This window comes from Dermacentor andersoni, chromosome 8 (assembly GCF_023375885.2).
Source record: "Dermacentor andersoni chromosome 8, qqDerAnde1_hic_scaffold, whole genome shotgun sequence".
NCBI classification, from domain to species: Eukaryota; Metazoa; Arthropoda; class Arachnida; order Ixodida; family Ixodidae; genus Dermacentor; species Dermacentor andersoni.
In genome coordinates, this window is record NC_092821.1 from 137,544,262 (window position 1) to 137,564,540 (window position 20,279).

Below are 20,279 nucleotides of genomic sequence, written 5' to 3' on the forward strand. Positions count from 1 at the left end.
AGGAAACCTTGCGGAGGTGTTTGCAGCAGCTGTAAGGAGGAAGAACGGTACTAGACAGTTCCATTGTCATCGCGTGTCTCGATTCCAGAAGAAGATCGGCCTACTACAGAGAGCCCTCACCATCGCATGTCGCGCGGCCAGTTCGCCCGTCCAGCTGAGCTATCGGTGCTGCCGCTGTGTTTCCGGCTGTTACTCGACGACCCTAATAAACCTTGGCACGTCTAGTAAAGATGGCTCTGCCTTGGCAAATGTTAGTATGCGGTGGTGCACGCTTTACAGAGGCCAGCTCGAGGAATCTTGTTTGCGTGGTGTTTGCAGCAGCTGTAAGGAAGAAGAACGGTACTAGACAATTCCATCATCATCGCGTGTCTCGAAGCCAGGATAAGATCGGCATGCTACAAAGAGCCGTCGCTATCGCATGTCGCGCGGCCAGTTCGCCCGTCCAGCTGAAGTATCGGTGCTGCCACTGTGTTTCCGGCTATCACTCGACGACCCTAATAAACCTCGGCACGTCTATAAAAGATGGCTCTGCCTCGACAAATGTTAGTATGCGGCGGTGCACGCTTTACAGAAGTCAGCTCGAGGAAACTTTGCGGATGTGTTTGCTGCAGCTGTAAGGAAGAAGAACGGTACTAGAAAGTTCCATCACCGTCGCGTGTCTCGAAGCCGGAAGAAGTTCGGCATACTACAGAGCCGTCGCCATCGCATGTCGCGCGGCCAGCTCGCCCGTCCAGGTGAGCTATCGGTGTTGCCGCTGCGTTTCAGACTATCACTCGCCGACCCTAATAAACCTCGGCACGTCTATGCAAATAACGGAGCGATGTGTCTCGTCATGGCTCTGCCTCAGAAAATGTTAGTATGAGGTGGTACACGCTTAACAGTTGTCCGCTTGAGGAACCTTTTTGGGAAGTGTTTGCAGCAGCTGTAAGGAGGAAGAACGGTACTAGACAGTTCCACTGTCATCGCGTGTCTCGAAGCCACGATAAAATCGGCATGCTACAAAGCGCCGACGCCATCGCATGTCGTGTGGCCAGTTCGCCCGTCCAGTTGATCTATCGGTGCTGCCGCTGTGTTTCCGGCTATTACTCGACGACCCTAATAAACCTCGGCACGTCTAGTAAAGATGGCTCTGCTTCGTCAAATGTTAGTATGCAGTGGTGCACGCTTTACAGAAGTCAGCTCGAAGAAACTTTGCGGAGGTGTTTGCAGCAGCTGTAAGGAAGAACGGTACTAGACAGTTCCATCACCGTCGCGTGTCTCGAAGCCACAGGAAGATCGGCATACTACAGAGAGCCCTCGCCATCGCATGTCGCGCGGCCAGTTCGCCCGTCCAGCTGAGCTATCGGTGCTGCCGCTGTGTTTCCGGCTGTCACTCGACGACCCTAATAAACCTTGGCACGTCTAGTAAAGATGGCTCTGCCTCGGCAAATGTTACTATGCGGTGGTGCACGCATTACAGAGGCCAGCTGGAGGGATCTTGTTTGCGTGGTGTTTGCAGCAGCTGTAAGAAATGAGAACGGCTCTAGATAATTCCATCTCCATCGCGTGTCTTGGAGCCAAAAGTAAATCGGCATGCTACAAAGAGCCGTCGCCATCGCATGTCGCGCGGCCAGTTCGCCCGTCCAGCTGAGCTATCGGTGCTGCCGCTGTGTTTCCGGCTATCACTCGGCGAACCTAATAAACCTCGGCACGTCTAGTAAAGATGGCTCTGGCTAGGTAAACGTTAGTCTGCGGTGGTGCACGCTTTACAGAGGTTCGCTCGAGGAACCTTTTTGGGGAGGTGTTAGCAGCAGCTGTAAGGAAGAAGAACGGTACTTCACAGTTCCATCATTATCGCGTGTCTCGAAGCCAGGATAAGATCGGCATGCTACAAAGAGCCGTCGCCATCGCATGTCATGCGGCCAGTTCGCCCGTCCAGTTGATCTATCGGTGCTGCCGCTGTGTTTCCGGCTAACACTCGACGACCCTAATAAACCTCGGCACGTCTAGTAAAGATGGCTCTGCCTCGGCAAATGTTAGTATGCGGTGGTGCACGCTTTACAGAGGCCAGCTCGAGGAATCTTGTTTGCGTGGTGTTTGCAGCAGCTGTAAGGAAGAAGAACCGTACTAGACAATTCCATCATCATCGCGTGTCTCGAAGCCAGGATAAGATCGGCATGCTACAAAGAGCCGTCGCTATCGCATGTCGCGCGGCCAGCTCGCCCGTCCGGGTGAGCTATCGGTGCTGCCGCTGTGTTTCCGGCTGTCACTCGACGACCCTAATAAACCTTGGCACGTCTAGTAAAGATGGCTCTGCCTCAGCAAATGTTAGTATGCGGTGGTGCACGCTTTACAGAGGCCAGCTCGAGGAATCTTGTTTGCGTGGTGTTTGCAGCAGCTGTAAGGAAGAAGAACGGCTCTAGATGATTCCATCTCCATCGCGTGTCTCGGAGCCAGAAGTAAATCGGCATGCTACAAAGAGCCGTCGCCATCGCATGTCGCGCGGCCAGTTCGCCCGTCCAGCTGAGCTATCGGTGCTGCCGCTATGTTTCCGGCTATCACTCGGCGAACCTAATAAACCTCGGCACGTCTAGTAAAGATGGCTCTGGCTAGGTGAACGTTAGTCTGCGGTGGTGCACGCTTTACAGAGGTTCGCTGGAGGAACCTTTTTGGGGAGGTGTTAGCAGCAGCTGTAAGGAAGAAGAACGGTACTACACAGTTCCATCATCATCGCGTGTCTCGAAGCCAGGATAAGATCGGCATGCTACAAAGAGCCGTCGCCATCGCATGTCATGCGGCCAGTTCGCCCGTCCAGTTGATCTATCGGTGCTGCCGCTGTGTTTCCGGCTAACACTCGACGACCCTAATAAACCTCGGCACGTCTAGTAAAGATGGCTCTGCCTCGGCAAATGCTAGTATGCGGTGGTGCACGCTTTACAGAGGCCAGCTCGAGGAAACTTGTTTGCGTGGTGTTTGCAGCAGCTGTAAGGAAGAAGAACGGCTCTAGACGATTCCATCTTTATCGCGTGTCTCGGAGGCAGAAGTAAATCGGCAGGCTAGAAAGCGTCGTCACTGTCAGGAATTGTACAACGAGTTCGCCCGTATAGGTGAGCTATCGTTGCTTCCGCGGTGTTTTTGGCTATCGCTCGACGACTACAATAAACCTCGTCACAATATTGCTATAGCAATAGTCTAAGAAATATTGCTGCTTGTTACACGTAATTGAAAAGAGAAATAGGAGATCGCTCTGAACTGAAGCTTCCCTTTAAGTTTAGCAATAATGAAGAAAACGAATTTAGTGATGAGTGGTGACAAAAACAGATCTTCGATCGTAGAACGTGCCGAAGTTCAACCAGGTTATTTCGCGTTGAAAAGCGGAACCACCTTGGTGGCGCAGTGGATATGGCATTACGCTGTAAAGCCCGAGAGCGCGGGATTTTATTTCGGCAGTGGGGGCCGCATTATAAGCAGGCGAAATGCAAGAACACCCGTGTACCATGCATTGGGTGCATTTTAAGGAAACCCAGGCGATCGAAGTTAAACCAGAGTCCCCCATTATGGCGTGCCTCATGATCACATCGTGGTTTTGGTACACAAAACCACAGAATTTCATCCATTCATATATACCCTTAGGACTCGAAAACATTACGGATAGCAGTGGATTGAGCAGGAGAAACAGGCGAAATACAATGAGTAAAAGAAAGCTTGCTAATTATGCAATCCAGTTTGCGGTAGCAGCAAAAGCTGCAGACAGAACAGCGTAATAGATGAGCACCTGTCTAGTTTGCACTATTAGCCAATAGTAAAAAAATCAATGTGATCAGTATTTAGCGAATTTTGGCTACACAGTGTTAGTTAATATTGTACAAAAATAACGATTATGAGTAATAGTTACGATCTCAGTGGGTGGGCGGTTCCATTCAGTGGGTGTGCGAGGGAAAAAGGAGTCTAAAAACTAATTAACTGAAAAGCGGTTCGTAGGAATACACTCGGGGACTTCAGTTAGGTCAAAATGGTGCCGGCGTGGCCGATGGCTCCTGCACATTCCGGATTCGCCACTGCATCAGGGGTAAACACTCAGATCTCGCCATCTAGTAGCGGCACGCGGAAGTACGCAGCACGCGAAAATTCGCCGCCGGGTGTGCGTGGCATCGGGGCACCCAGCGCGATTGCTTCTCCGATAGACTTTTCCCCCCAAATTTTGTGCAGCTAATTTTGGGGAGCGGCCCTTGCATAGGTGCGGCCCTTACACGAATCTATACATTAATTGTTCCCCTTTGACGCTATTGAAGCACCGACGTGGTACATTTAGCTGTATATTTTTTGCGTTAAATGAAAGTCCTAGACCTCCAAACCCCTTAAAGAATACTGGCTAGCCTCATAACACCCCCATACTTTATTGCTATAGTTTTCTACAAGCAGTTTCGATTTTATTTTCCCAGCCAGTGACTGTGTCGTGACGTCGCGATGGCGAAGGTGGTCACGTGGGACTAGTACATGGCCACGTTTTGGTAATCGCTCCTGCTCCCTCGGTCGCTCCCCATGCGGCCACTCGTCGTGAATTTCGATGTAGCAGCACACAAGACGATCGAGCGGGCGGCATAAACGTAAAAACGTCGTGGTGGTCCTGCTCCCGTGGCACGTGACTGCCTTCTTCGGCATGCCGTCAGGAAACAGTCACCGCTAAGACAACGAAATCGAAACTACCCTTAGAAAACCATAATTTTTTTTGGGGGGGGGAGAGGTTCTGAGTTTTGATCGTATGTTTTGGGGTTTATAGGCACACATTATTATCACAAAACTTGAACAGTCGCGAAAAGCAGTACACTAAAAAATTCGCATAGCGCCAGTTATAGGAGATAGCTAAGAGGTTATATCTGAAGTAGTTATATCGATTAACAAGTAAACAAGTCATCTACAGATAATATAGGTATCTCCTGCAAAAAAAACAAAACTAATGCAAATTGAATTATGAAAAATTACTTCACCAGAATAAACTATCTTGGAGTTTATCCTGAGCGGCCAATTTGGAGGAAACTGCCATTGAGGGAGAGAAGGAAATGGCGATGCACTATATGTTTCATTGCCTGTAAAGCCCTCGTGTACGCTGCGACAAGGTTCCTGTCCAAACTGGAACTCTCCCTGATGCTGAGAATTCCAAAGTGGCAGATCCCGCGGTCCCACATTTCGTCGATGCCGAGTATGGCATCGGCCTCAAGGACGTCTGGGGAGCGTTGTAGAACATCCACAAAGCAGCCATCTTGCACGCTGCATAAAGGCATAAGATATGATTATCAGGAAACCGGCGCCCTCTTCTTGCTGGATGCTTTAGCGTGGAGAATAAAATTTTTCTACTTATTTGTTTTATTTGTTTTTCTTGCGATATCAAGTTATAAATGTTTCAATTTGTTTGTAAAGCCTGTTGTCTGAGTTGTCTTGTGAGCCATACGTGTCTCGAAATTACGTATTTTTTGCGCTATATAGCAAGCTTTTTTGATTTTGCACTTTGTGGTTTGGGTAATCTTGTCTGAAGCGTCTTGTGCGTCATATGTATGGGCATGAGAAACAGATAAAAGAGCGCGAAAAAGACTTAAACGTGTTCTCCGGAACTGATGTCATAACAGGGACGCCTCTTTATAACGGCAATACCAGTGCTTTTGGGACACGATGACCCCTGGACAAATTTGACTAGTTTATTTTATATTCGGAGATTCGCTGTTGTATTTAAGACGAAGGCTGTTACGGCGAGTTACCCCCACTTTTCCATATGGTGTATATGTGTTTCCAACTTTTTTTCGAGGGCCAATCCTGGACATATGCAGTTTAAATATTAGTGCTACTGGGGCCACCTGGTGACTATGATGACGACGACGAGGATTATGATAATGGTAATGATAATAACAAGGACAACAATAATAATAACAGCTGATGAAAAAAATTTGGAAGGCTACTTAACCTGTTGTTGAGGTCCATCATACGTGCCTCCAGCGTGACTCTTACATTACATTATACAGTTCATAGACCCCTCCCTCGCCCCCTCGCTCAGGAAGACTGTCTTTCCTTGACCTCAACTAGAAGTTGAAATGATTTCCAAATTTTCAATTTGCGTTCCTGCCATGTTATGTTGAATTCTGTTCGGTTTCATTTTTATAGGAACATATAGCAGTACAGTACCCTAGTTCAAGTAGGCCCAACGTGCGAACACATTAATTAGCTCGCATTGAGCAACGTTGGCACATCACAGGGCCATCATTGTTACAGTCAACACTGCTCATACCTAAACGCGTCCCTCGTTTTCTTACTGAATCAGCTTTTTCTATATGCCAGGGAAGTCGCAAAGTGATGGCGCTCGCAGCAGACGATAGTGTCAGCACCCTCGAAAAGCTAGATTTAATGTTCTTACATTGTAACGCTATATTCAGCTTCAATCTGCATTCTTCCTATTGACAAGAAAAAGTAGCATAATGTGTGCGCAATCACATAAGCCGCATGTTATCGTTCCCGTCCGGCGCTAGTTGCTTCCGTGACGAATGCAGGTGCGACCGCAGAGTTTTCTATACAATGATTGTATGAAACTGTACGGGTGCGACCCATATCTCGGAGGCAGAGGCACGTGATTTAGACTGCGAATTTCACCACAAGCGGTGCTCGATGCAGACTGTGGTGTAGAGGAGGACAGTGGATTGGCAGAAAGTTTGCAGCTCGCGCACCTGGAGGCGCCGTTTCAAAAGACGAGACCGCGCCGAGTTTTCTCCGCCGACGACAGCGCTCGCCATTCCCCTGCCGGACCAAGGCGAACTTTCACGGGTGTGCATGCCCGTCTGCTCGGCCTGTCGCTTCGCTAACTGCGCCCCGCTCTCGCGTTGCACGGGGCCGCTTCTTTATTTTCGATTCTCGTGAAAAGACCAACATTCGGTTGAAGAAGGGCGTGTCGTCACGATTATTTAGTTGCTTAATTGCCATATGAAAATATATTTTGCCTTAGAGACATTTAAAATCTGTTGCAGGAAGAAAAGAAAACGTGACAGAGACGGCGCAGTTCCTTCGCACAAGCATTTTTTTTTCATGGCTTGCTCCGTGCCGTAAGTGTAACGAAGTAGGGCTAAATGTGATATCACGACGTTTCAACGCCCACAATAACTGTTTCAGCTTGATCCAGATCAGATGGTGTACATGTCGTTCGATATGTACACCATGTAGCGGGCTGAAAATTTTGCTTTGACAGTGCAGCGAAATGGAGGAGGACCACGCGCTTTACACCCGGCCGTTGTAAATTTTCTGCTGTAGGTGGCGCCCGCAACTGGCGCCGCAGCGCCCCCGCGAGGCGCTGTGGCTGTCTGTCAGTGTCGTAGGGAGCCTGTACGCTAATCAGCGCTTGCACGTAGGCTTCTTAGAGCATTGCAGTGTTGCTGCATATGGAAGCCTACCGAACATTCTCGTGCAAGGTCCGCTCCCCCACTCTGGAGGGCAATATTTAAAGAAAGGTGAAAACGTGCCACAGGAAAGCGAAGTTAGGTCCTTTGCCGCTAGATGACACTGCTTTTCAGTCGACGCCACTCAGGCCACGCCATTATTTAATTTTGTGGTGCGTCGTCTCCGCTGTTTCCAGTCAGATCGGTGGCATTTCGTGCATAGAGAAGGGAGCCCTGTTTGGGTCAGCGCTGGTCAGGGACGATGGGCCGGCATCTGAGGTCGTTTACTGCAGCGTTACGTGATTTGCGCCCATCTTACCCTCCGCTACAGTTGTGGAAACAGTACGAACCTTTAAGCGGGCCGTCATCGGCCTGATTCGTGTCAGAGCCTCACCCAGCCAAGATTCTAGAAAACAAAAACAAAAAACAAAGTGAGGCCCTTACACGAGTATATATGGTACTCAGTGGGTCAAGAGTGTCGGCGCTTATAGTCGACCTTCTCATGTCCCGTCTGGTATTCTGCGACATTTTTCATGCGTAATGGAGTAACACCCACTCGAGGGACACGCCGATGCCGGTGGTGTTCATCATTCGGGGAAGAGCCAGGAATCGCTCAAAGCCTTCGTCGTAGGGACTACCCAGTTGGTTCCGGCCATCTCGGTAGAGGGAGTCATAGAAGAGTAAGTCGCACAGGCCGTCCGGCGGCACCTTACTCTGGCTGCCGAATTTGTTGCTCAGCGTGCAGAGGAAGGGGTAAGCATTGGTGGGCGGTGAGCCTGCGTGTATATATTTGTGAGCTTCAGCTCTAAACATAGCTGTATTCGGGGACCAGGTCAAGCAACCCTGAGAGCCGTTGACATTTTCGGAAGAGCGGAGAGCCGGGGTTTTCAGCCTTGTACAATGTGACAGTGCTTTGTAAATCTGCCAAATTAAACGTTTTCCACCCTTTCCACCCGATTCCCCGCTCACATATTAGCGCGTTGGAGAGGCGGCCGGAATTTTACCAGTCTAGATTAGTAGATTACCCCGCTATACAAACTCCGCGGAGCGTTTGCATTACGCCAACGAATAACATTATTTTCCTTCTCTTTACACCCGGCGGTCATTACTGCCCCTGTCAAATACGCTATGCGACGCTGATATGCGCATGCCGTTAACGATGAGGATGTACAGAGAACAGAAGGTATAAAAAAACATAAAAAAGGAAATACATTCAAAATATCGGCCGATTATTGCTGATGCACACGTGAAATCCTCAAGTGTGCATTTTTTTAAATGTTTACTTTAGAAAGGCTGTTCTTCAATGGGTCGGAGAGGCGAATGGGGAGATTAAACGATGATTTATTTTTCACTATTTTGAGCATTCCTTGTCTCTAAATTTAAAAAAAAATGGCAGTTTCACACGAAAAGGGAAGCATTGTAAGCCACAGCAAGGTAGTTTGCACTCGAATTACTCGCACGGTGTTTTGACAGTATGCTGGGGTTGATCTAGCTTAACGGATCGCACAACTGCTGCTGTGCAGCAGGAAGAAAATAAGCGTGCCACAACGCTAGCGCAAATGAGTGACTGGCGCCTGCAGCGATGCTAGAGAGAGAGACAGAGGAAAGGGGAGAGGCGGGGAGGTTAACCAGAGGGGAAGACCCGGTTTGCTACCCGACGCTGGGAAGAGAGGGGAGGGGAGGTAAAGTGATAACAATTGATAAAGCGATGCTACAGGCGTCGTACCTCGACGTATAAGGCGAAACAGACGGAAAAAGAAAAACTGTTGACGTTCGTCAGCGCCCATTAAAAGGGTTAGAAAGATTTCGCTTGACATCTACAATCCATTCAGCGCAGACCACTGTATGCATCAGCTTGCGGTAATGCACAGATTTACTCAGCAGGAATGCTAAAGTGGGGGCAGGGGGGCAGCAGAAGCTTAATTTGCCAAAGAAGGATTTTTAGAGTGCCGGAGGCAGCGTTTTTAAGCAGCCATGAGCTCGCGCACCTTTGCGGCTTTCTCAGCTCGGGAAATGACCTTGTCTTAGACAACAGGGCCGGTGCTGAGCAACATGCTCTCGCACTGTCCGTTGGCAGTCACTTCTCTTCTGTCCTCCTTGGGGCTTGCCCGGACGACATGGAACAGGTTTGTTGGTTTTTAGCAGATAACGTACAGTTTATAGCATATTCGCCTGGATAAATGTTGCGTAATATTGACGGATTAGGAAAAGTGCCAGCTTGCAGCCTCACCCAAGGTACTTCTAGTCATTTGCTTACGAATTTCCTTCCTACTGGTTACAGTGGACCGCGACAGTTTGTATGTTTGTAGGACGTAGTAGTAAAGCGAACGAGACCGTCCGTCCTTAACTCCTCCGGCAGCTGTCCTGTCGCTCGGCTAGTGAATCCTCAAGCTATGTATGTAGGCAGCTTCGTTGCCGGGCAGAGAGAGGTGAGTGGGCTGGTGTCCAGGTGAGTTGTGCCAGTTTAGGATTTTTCGGTCTCGCATATCGCGAGGTTACACAGAACTACACACGCCAGCGTCGGCTGTGCCAACCTTCGCCGGAGACTTTCACTTGAGAGGAGGCGGTCGCACATCGCCGAATGTAGACCCACACATTTCCCAATCTCCCCTTCCTGCACATCCTGTAACCCCCGCGCTACCGACGCTTGAGTAGGATGTGGCGTGTCACCCACCACCTTGCACGTTACGGTACAATGCACCGCTCCCTGCTTCCCATCCCTTCTCCGCATCCTTCTTGCAACCCGAACTACAGAGCAGTGGGAAGGCGCCCTTCGCGACGGCTGCTTCCGAGGTCCACTGGGCACTGATCCGACGGGCACGGGTCATCGCTGAAGACGTCACAGGAGCACCGGACTAGGGGCGCCTTCACAATTTCCATTACCTGTCAATAAAAGAATATTTCCATCATCGGTGTTGCTTAGGATATTGTTCGCTTGAAGGACGACTAAGCCTTGTGCAAAATTTCTGTTAGCCGCTTTAAAAGTGCGTGCGCACACCGATCGTATAGACCCGGCAGCAGGAGCTAAAACGCTTCCTTGGCTCCGGCTTGCACAGCGGCCGAACAAATCGAGCGGAGTGAAACGGCACGTCCACTTGGATTCGGCGTTTTGATTTGCCGTAGAGCTAGTATGCTTACTGCGGACAAGCGGCGAAAGCAATGCGCGTCTCTGGAGGTCGTTTAACCTTTCACGCATGTATCTCGCACGCGGCGTCGAATGCCGGGGAAGCGCGATGCGTGGTGTCGGTGCCGACGCAGCGAACGGGCCTTCGAGAGGTCAGAATTACAACCGCGATTCTTCCTGGGTGCCTTTCGTTAACGTTGCGGCATTTGCAGGTCACGAACCGCTTATACGCTTCAGTGAACGTGACATAACGTACTCGGCAGGAAAGTTGCGCATGCGCAGTGCGTTGACGAAGGGAATGCCCGCCTTGGCCCACAGCGTGATGACGACGTTCCGCAAGTTAATAGACTAACAAAATTACCTTTCGAAAGCTTGCGTTCACAAATGCTACCCTCCGACGGGATTCGAAGCAGCCTCATTTGAGTTTAGTGAGTGATGATCGTCTTTGCACTGAGGGTCGTAAGTATAGCGTGCATTACCAGTGCTCACGACGCCGCATAAGGTTGCGTTTATATTTGCGAACAACTTTCCGTGGCAATGAAGGCAAAAGTACGGAGGCAATGAGCGCGGAAGTAACAGCGCTCCTGGATATAGTTCCAAAGTGTAATTGCCGTTAGCTTAAGCTGGGCAACATAAAACCTAAACGTGTTATTTACTACAGTGTATATATAGAAAAAAATAAAGAAATATATGAAACACATTACGTAATTTTAATAGCGACTCATTTCGCTTTTATTTTCCAAGTTTGGGCAAATTCGAGACCACTGCACGTGGGAGCCACGCCGATCTCAGCATCTTCTCCAAGAAACCGAAAGCACTGTCCAAACTCCGGCGGACTACTTGGCGGAGTGACACAGGTGCAGGAGATCGGCCCTTGCAGTCACTGCCACGGGAAGTTGCCCTCGAGTGCAGTCAAATGTTTAGAGTGGAGAACGTGAGAACGATTACTTTTGGGGGGCATCGTCGAGGCAGTTGACGAAGGCTCTTCGAACGAGACCTTCCCAGCCATTGTCATGGCATGCGGCGGAGTTCCCGTTGCAGTCCCCTTTTCCTCTTCCGAAGCAGTTGCACTCATGGTTTCCTCTTCCGAAACCGATGCAGTGCGCACTTCCTCTTCCGAGACCGTTGCAGTCGCAGTTTTCTCTTTCGAAACCATTGAACTCATGGTTCCCTCTTCCGAAACCGATGCAGTACCCATTTCCTCTTCCGAGACCGTTGCATTCACAGTTTCCTTTTTCGAAGCCATTCTTCTCATGGTTGCCTCTTTCGAATCCGATGCAGTACCCATTTCCTCTCCCGAGACCATTGTAGTCACAGTTTCCTCTTTCGAAACCATTGCGCTCATGGTTTCCTCTTCCGAAACCGATGCAGTACCCATTCTCCTTTTGAAAACCGTTGCAGTCGTGGTTTCCTCTTCCGGAACCGATGCCGTCCACGTTTCGTCTTCCGAAACCGCTACAGTCATGGCTTTTTCTTCCGGAACCGATGCAGTAACAGGTTCTATTTCCGGCATTGGCGCTTTCGATGTTTTGCGCGGATTCTTTGTTGCGTGAAGCTTTATGTGCCTAGAGGGCGCCTCTTTTTTCTTAGCCGCAACTCTCTCCTGGCCACCTGAAGGGGAAAAAAAAGAAAAAAGAAAGACAAGCAATTTAGATTAGAGTTTATCTTTTCTGTGCTTTTTGTGGTCGCGTAGCATTTAAGGCAGGGACACATAGAGCGCTTCTTATGGCGGCAAGTCTGGGATTTTCGGCCGATGGCGCGCATTCGACGTCCAGCGTCGAGAAAAATGCCCGCTGCCGCGGCCGATCAGGACCCGCCAGATATTTGTCGCACGTCGTCGGACGCTGCCGGAAGCGGCCAGCAAGGGCAGCCAATCATGGCTCACTGGCCGACATCTCCGTCACTTCCGTCTCCATCGCTAGCACCTGCTTTTCGCGCGCGCGCTTCTCTGTTCGCGGGCTTGCCACTTTGTGTTGGCGATATGGCCATGACTTCGAAGGCAGCTCGCGTGGACATACACCTAGACAACCTATGGCGGCGAGGCATAGTGTGGAAATGTGTGGAGTTAGCATCCTAAAAGCCCTCCGCGACACTCAGTCTATAAGCCTGTCAGCAGACCTACAGAGCTGAGCCGCTTCCGCACAGGCTCGTCATTCCGCGGCCGCAAGGTCTTCCTGTGCCCGCAATTTCACCGGTGTAAAGATTTCACAGAGACGACCTATATAGCTCGAGTGGAATGTAACGATAAGCTTATCTGCGCGGTGCAGAAGCGTCACATATTGTGGGATAGTGGAAGGGTCGATTACAAAGATTATAAAGATTACAAAGACGGAGACACGTCTGTACGTCAATATTTACGGATTACGCACCAGCGTGGCCATACCGCTTATTTCAAACGCAATCTCTCCGCTAAACAGGCACAAAATGTACTGATACATTGGTAAAAGCAGCTAAATGAAGTTTAGACAAAGGCTTAAGGTTTTTCTTTTGCGGTTTGTTCTTGCAAAGAAAGAGCAAAGGTCTATAAACTTTATTTGTGCATTCCATGTTGACTAAAGCAGTTTCGCCTTGTCTGTCCACACTGAGGCGACATCCGCCGCTTTTTCGCTCCATGTATCCCCAGCCAGCGGAAGTTGGGCGTCACGCCGCCGCGGAGTTTTCTGCTGGGCGAGATTCGCCGAGAAAAACGCTCCACGTATCCCGGCTTTATAGCTAATATAGTAATTTATCTTTATTTGCGCTTACTGCGGCCAGCGAACTCCGCTGCCATTATGGAACCGCACATAAAAACCGAGTCAGTACATTACCTTCACGGTGGTTTGTGTGTCTTCAACAGCCGTTATTAAAATTAAATTATGGGGTTTAACGTGCCAAAATCACTTTCTGATTATGAGGTACGCCGTAGTGGAGGACTCCGGAAATTTCGACCACCTGGGGTTCTTTAACGTGCACCTAAATCTAAGTTACACGGGTGTTTTCGCATTTCGCCCCCATCGAAACCTGGCCACGGCGGCCGCATACCGATGGGGGCGAACGCTCTGAACGTTATCATCTCCCTTCTATGTATAATGTGCGTTACCATTTCCGCGCGATGTTATCAGTCGCGGCGGTCGCTCTGGTTATCATATTATGGACCATATTATGACGCGTGACCTTCATGGCCATATATAGAACGTGGGCTGGCGGCACTCGTTCGCTCCCATTGGAGGGTCGAAAAGCATAATAAAAAGCAATAGTGCACCCACCAATCGTCGACCTTAACGTCGACCTAATATAGCGCGCCCCGACGGCAAGTGGACCGTATCCTGCCTGTGGGAACGGTTTGGAACTGAGTGCTACACGGACGTCAATGTGCCAACCACGCGTCACCGGTCGTGTATAGCTTTAACCTCTGCCAGGAACGTGTCCAGCACAGCTGTACAACCGATCGCGGTGTACCACAGTGACCACAAGGGTATGATCACTGTGGTAACGAATGAGACAAAGGCGATAAAATCTACGAAGTTACGTCTGTGTGTCCTTATTCAATCTGTAAGGCAATAACCACGTAAATCAATATAGTTGTCAATATAGTCATCCCAATACAGCTTTGGTGGTTATCCTTCTTGACATAGTGTAAGGGCAACAAATTTTTTCTTCCGCTTTTTTTTTTTTTACAGCATGCTGCTTATATCGGCTGCGCAGCGACGTTTATATTCTCACTTGTACATCACGTGGTTTCAAGGCCCAACCAAGCTCAGCATAACGCCAGCGGCGTTCCGTCGTGCAACTTGCCACCACCGGCATCGCTCTAGAGCGACACGATTCCCCCCCCCCCCCAAATTTACTTGCTTTGTACGTGTACATTCCGCCATCGTTTATTGCAGCTTACTCGCACTGCATTTTGACCCCAGTGCGGCGGCGAGCTGTCACCAACGAATACTTCAAGCCGCGAAGCAAAAAAAAACAAAAAAAAAGAGCAGCGACTGCATTGTAATCGCGTGCAGTTGTGAATATCTTACTCGTTTTTAGGAGGCCCAGGCCGAACACTATGCCGGCGAGGAGGAGTAAGGCGATGATGGCGCAGCCCCCGTAGAACAACCACTTCCTCTGGCTCGGCTCTCTGTAACAGATTTAAGTGAGCTTCCCGTGGCTGGCACAGAAGGCAGGTTTCGCTTGGTGCATGTGCACATACAAAGAGAGTGACTACCGGCGACTCCTCTTGTCGGAGCAACCGACTGACTCATTTCTTTTTTCAGAGAGTCCCAGTACGAACAGCCCTTGTTGCACCCCATCCCCTACGTCTTCTTACAGGCACACTTCGGAGTACGTTGACCTCTGCATGGGCCACAGAGGTAAGGCAGTTATACAGAGACCACGGCATTTCCCTCTATGCTTTCTTTTCCCGACAAAAGTACTAAAATTAGGAAGGAACAGCGCCAACTAAGACGATCACAAGTGGGGAGAACGACACAGGACAAGCGGGCTTCTTCACAGGACTTCTTTCAAGTATGCACCATCTAGCCCAAATGAATGTTGTCCTGAAAAGTACTAAAACTACCGACAGTACTTACTGCTGTTAACTATACTGCTATAACTACTTATTCCTGCTACCGCTGCCACCAGCAACTACTACTACAACTAGCACTTTTGTATACTACATCTACAATTAATGGTGTTGCTGCTACTCCACTAGAGCTACTTCTACAACAATTACCACTTTTGTACACTACATCTACAATTAATGGTGTTGCTGCTACTACACTAGAGCTACTTCTACAACTTCTGCCAGCTAAGACTCCCTTTTTGTTCCACTGCTGGTGCTGCGGCTGCTACAACTACCCCTACCATTTTCGCTAACTACTATTACTATTACTACTACTACTACTACTACGATTATTGCGACTACAGGCCGTTGTTTCTGCTGCTAACTGCTGCTACTTCTTCCGCTACTGACGCTGCTGCTACTACTACAACTACGTTTACCACTTCCGTTGGCCTACACTGTACTATTCGCTTTATTTCCTCACTTATTTCATACTGCATTTAGCCTTCCCCAGTACAGAGTAGCAAACCGGTGGCATTCTCTAGTTAACCTCGCTGTCTTTCCTCTGCTGACTAGCATTATTACTACTATTTGCAACTACTGCTGCTCCCACTACTACCACAGCTACTACGACTGTACTACGTCTATTACGGCTGCAGGCTGCTGCTACTAGTATGCACCTTGTGGGAGAACGTGTATAGACGAGCTGGAGCGCCGAACAGGCGCACAAACGACGCTGCCAGCGGGGACCAGCTATGACCAGCTAGCCAAGGTTAGGACGCCGCAACTTCTCCATGAGTTTCAACTGCTACTGCTGCTGCTAATATTACCAACAGTACTGCGCTGACTGCGGGAATTCAAGTTCAAGCTCGGGTAAAATCCGTCAAATATTTACATAACAGCATTTGATGTAAAACTGTCTCTTGATATGTTCCCAATTTCCCAGATTTTTTTTTTCTTTTCTTCAACTGCTGCTTATTGATGCATCTTCTGCATTCAATTTTCGATAAAGACAGTGAATGTAACAATACTCTTGGCTTTGCTCTTTATATTTTACAGCCTCGAATATAATGCATTTGACGCCAAACAGATTCACACAACACGTAATATTCGAACGAAAACAAACGTGTACGAGGTAAACGCGCCGACTTGGCGCTTTAAAAATACTTGAGTTTATTCATACATGTATACAGTGCGCATAAAGGTGAATTTGAAGAGAATAACCATCTCTCCTTCCAGCTCTATTTCCGAAATGAACTTCTGATATTTATTTTATTTTCTCTATGTACTTGTATTATACAATCCGGAAATAACGCGAAGTTTTCGGACGCATTCTAATTACAGACGTATTTGTGTACTCACAATCTCGCTTGACCCCCTGAAAAAGATAATCGGAATAAAGAAAATTATTTCTTCAATGTTCAGCGAGAATTAAAGGAACAGCCCAATGGCAGTCGGCAATGCTTACTCTCGGAGTCAGACGAGCGCCGAGCTCCTTTCTCGGCCTGTTCTGTGGAGGTAAGCAGGTAGGGTAAGATTGAATTCTGCGCCTACTCCACTAGAGCTACTTCTACAACAACTACCACTTCTGTACACTACATCTACAATTAATGGTGTTGCTGCTACTACACTAGAGCTACTTCTACAACTTCTGCCAGCTAATACTCCCTTTTTGTTCCACTGCTGGTGCTGCGGCTGCTACAACTACCCCTACCAATTTCGCTAACTACTCCTACTACTATTACTACTACTACTACTACTACAACTACTACGATTATTGCGACTACAGGCCGTTGTTTCTGCTGCGAACTGCTGCTACTTCTTCCGCTACTGACGCTGCTGCTACTACTACAACTACGTTTACCACTTCTGTTGGCCTACACTGTACTATTCGCTTTATTTCCTCACGCGCGGACTTGGCGCTTTAAAAATACTTGAGTTTAGTCATACATGTATATAATCGGAATAAAGAAAATTATTTCTTCAATGTTCAGCGAGAATTAAAGGAACAGCCCAATGGCAGTCGGCAATGCTTACTCTCGGAGACAGACGAGTGTCGAGCTCCTTTCTCGGCCTGTTCTGTGGAGGTAAGCACGTAGGGCAAGATTGAATTGTGCGCCTCACAACTTCAAATCCTTAAAGGCAACTTTATCCAGAAACTATGCTATGGTGTCCCTCTTCATGTACACGGGCAATGAAGGAAAAAGCTCGTATCAGGCGACCGTGCAAACAAATGCAATGCTCTTATCCAACTATCTTACATAAAAACTAGGAAATTCTTATTTTTTTATTTACCTTCTGTACTTTACAATCTGCTTTCCTACGTTTTTCAGCTCTGGTTTGTGTCAAGTTCATGGCAATAAATAACACTAACGACAAACAAAGATGTCAACGTTATTCACCCGGTGGTTTGCATCGTAATCTAAAGCGTTAGCTTCAGTGACAGTTGCTGATGTCGAAATTCGTAGGACTCTTAGGGATGGAATGCGTCAGCCACAATATCAATAAAGAAAGAAAAAAAATCGCGCGCACAAGAATTTCTGAAAGACAAAATTGAAAGTGGTACCGTTAGAACCTACGCACAGACAGTAAGCTTGCGACAAAGTAGCTGTCGGATTTGGCTAAATAATTATAAGGCTGTTAACGTCTCCAACTAAAAAAAAAAACTTGTGCATAATATACGCGTAACTAGGGGCTAAGCAGCCTACTTGAAACACTGGCGCCTTTTCTTATATTATCAATATTTGCAGTAAACCTGTAGCACGCCGTCACCCGTCGTTTAAGCCTGGGGTGAGAGCCGTTCCCAATTCTTGACCAATGCCTCAGCCCGGGTATGTGCGACGTCTACATCAAAATGAAAGGCCGTGGTTGCGCAGTGGTCATTGCGCGCTGCTGAGCAGAATGCTATCCAAGCCGAACAACAAGAAAAACAACAACAAAAATGTTAAATACACGGTGCAAAATACAATTATTAATTAAAATTAAATTATGGGCTTTAACGTGCCAAAACGACTTTCTGATTATGAGGCACGCCGTAGTGGGGGACTCCGGACATTCCGACCACCTGGGGTTCCTTAATGTGCCCCTAAACCTAAGTACACGGGTGCTTTCGCATTTCGCCCCCATCGAAATGCGGCCGCCGTGACCGGGATTCGATCCCGCGACCTCGTGCTCAGCAGCCCAACACCATAGCCAAAAATACAATTACAAGACCTACGGTGCTTGTCTTCAGAGGTCTGACGACCGAACAATTACGCATGTCTTAGAATCGTGTCCTGCACCGCATTTAAAAATAAAATACATTTTGTCGTTGAACAGCTTGGCTAACGTTAGACCTGACGCCCAATAATATATGACCGTGAAAGCACAGGCTCACCCATGTCGAGAAGTTGTGTTGTTGACCCGGTAGCGAGACAACAACCGTTGCCAGTGACAAAACGGCTCGCCTAGGCCGTGCACGGCTGACCAGGATGAACGTGACGCGGTAATGATGATGATGATGACGACGATGACCTCAAATTATGGCACATACCCATTACGAACCAATTGGCCAAGAAGCGCGGGAATTGGACAGGAGGAGGAGGGAAAGAGATAAGCAGAAGGCAGGGAGGTTAACCAGCATAACGTCCGGTTGGCTACCCTACACCGGGGGAATGGAAAAGGGGGAAGACAAAGATAACAGGGAGAGAGAGGAGGGAAGGAAAGAAGGAAATTGCGGTGAGTTCACTGACGTATGTGGCCTTACAGAAATTGCATTAATAGTCACAGATGGTCGCACAAGCCCGTCGTCCTTAAGAAGCACAAAAGTGCATTCACCGCTTTATGGGCCGACCGGCGATAGGGGCGGTGTTCCAGCAGAACCTGCACAGAAAGCGGCCGATTGTCCAGTTTATGAAAAGCTTTGGCAAGTTCTTGTCTCTCAGGGGTGTATCGTGGACAGTGGCACAGCAGGTGGTCGATGTTTTCTTCCGTGCCACAGACCTCGCATGCTCCACTATCAGTCACTCCAATTAATGTAGAGTATGCCTTTGTGAAGGCAACTCCTAACCAAAGGCGACAGAGAAGCGTAGCTTCACGTCGAGGAAGTCCGAGTGGAGGTCGGAGTTGCAGGGAGGGGTTTAGTCGATGCAGGGAATTGGACAAAAAACAGTAGAACTAAAGGGCCGGAGTCGCCCTTTAGTTCTACTGGGAATAGGAGAAAAAAGAGTAGAACTAAAGGGCAACTCCGGCGATTTTTCGATGTCCACTGACATTTATAAAGTTTTCAATATATGTTCTCTTTTGCACTCTGATTATCGGTGCCAAACTATATGGCTGCAGGTCATTTAGTTTTCCTGAAAATTAATTTTAAAGATTGGTTGCGTTCTCGACTGACGACTTTCTACTGGCCACCATGTGTTTGTGACGTCAGAGACTACACCGCCACTGCCGCTGAAATCCTCGCTTACATCGCCGCTGTCTAGTTCGGAAACTCTGTGAAAGCTCATTGAGTCGTCAGCAGACATCATCAGCTTCGCTTATTCGGCGTTAGAGCCAAGTGTACTGCGTGCTTAGCACGCGTTCTGCGTGTTTACATTATCGTAATGTAGGGTATGACGTCATCGACTCATCGTGCCGTCACACGTATCAGCTAACCGTTTCGGTTTCGGTATCTCGCTTATTGGTTATTTTAAATTACTGATGCATTTCTAAGCAAAGTGAATCATCCTAACGGTGACAGGACCGGGAATGCCATTTGAAAGTGACAATATCCTGATATGGTTAAAAGAAAACGCCAGAGTTGCCCTTTAAGTAGACGTGTGGACCTCAGTAAATGAAAATGAAGAGCAGAAAGTTAGGACGTTTGTTGGCTCGTTCGTTTGTTCGCGCTGTTCGTTTACATTCATAATCGTCGTCAATGGATTCTCAATATCTTCAGTCTACGTAAGTCGTTCAGTTTGCGTACCGAAATGAAGGCTTATATCAGCTGATCAATGGAAGAAATTACAATGCACGGGTCTTCTTAATCAAAAAATTTTTTTTTTCAAAAACTGAAGTGAGAGGTCGCTCGCGTCAGTCCTGGAGGCTTCGAGAAAACAGTTTGAGGCAAGGAAAGATAAAACTGCTTCGATAAACCCTAGGATGCAATTCGCATTAAAATTCTGTACACACCTACAGACGGAGGCAAGGAACACGAGCCTACTATGTCGCGTTTCACAACTACATTTCTACACGCACAGATGTAGGGCGATGGTATCTT

General features: G+C 48.3%; 1 protein-coding gene across 1 annotated transcript; it reads right to left on the reverse strand.

Moving 5' to 3' along the window:
- Positions 1–11,220: 11,220 nt before the first annotated feature.
- On the reverse strand, positions 11,221–18,506 carry LOC126525802 (uncharacterized). The gene is made up of 6 exons (XM_050173737.2): positions 18,417–18,506; positions 17,078–17,119; positions 16,509–16,550; positions 16,403–16,418; positions 14,517–14,617; positions 11,221–12,126 (listed from the first exon to the last, which is right to left on the reverse strand). The coding sequence occupies exons 1-6, from the start codon at positions 18,418–18,420 to the stop codon at positions 11,396–11,398; spliced, it is 936 nt and encodes a 311-aa protein (XP_050029694.2). The 5' UTR covers positions 18,421–18,506; the 3' UTR covers positions 11,221–11,395.
- Between the last annotated feature and the right edge of the window lie 1,773 nt (positions 18,507–20,279).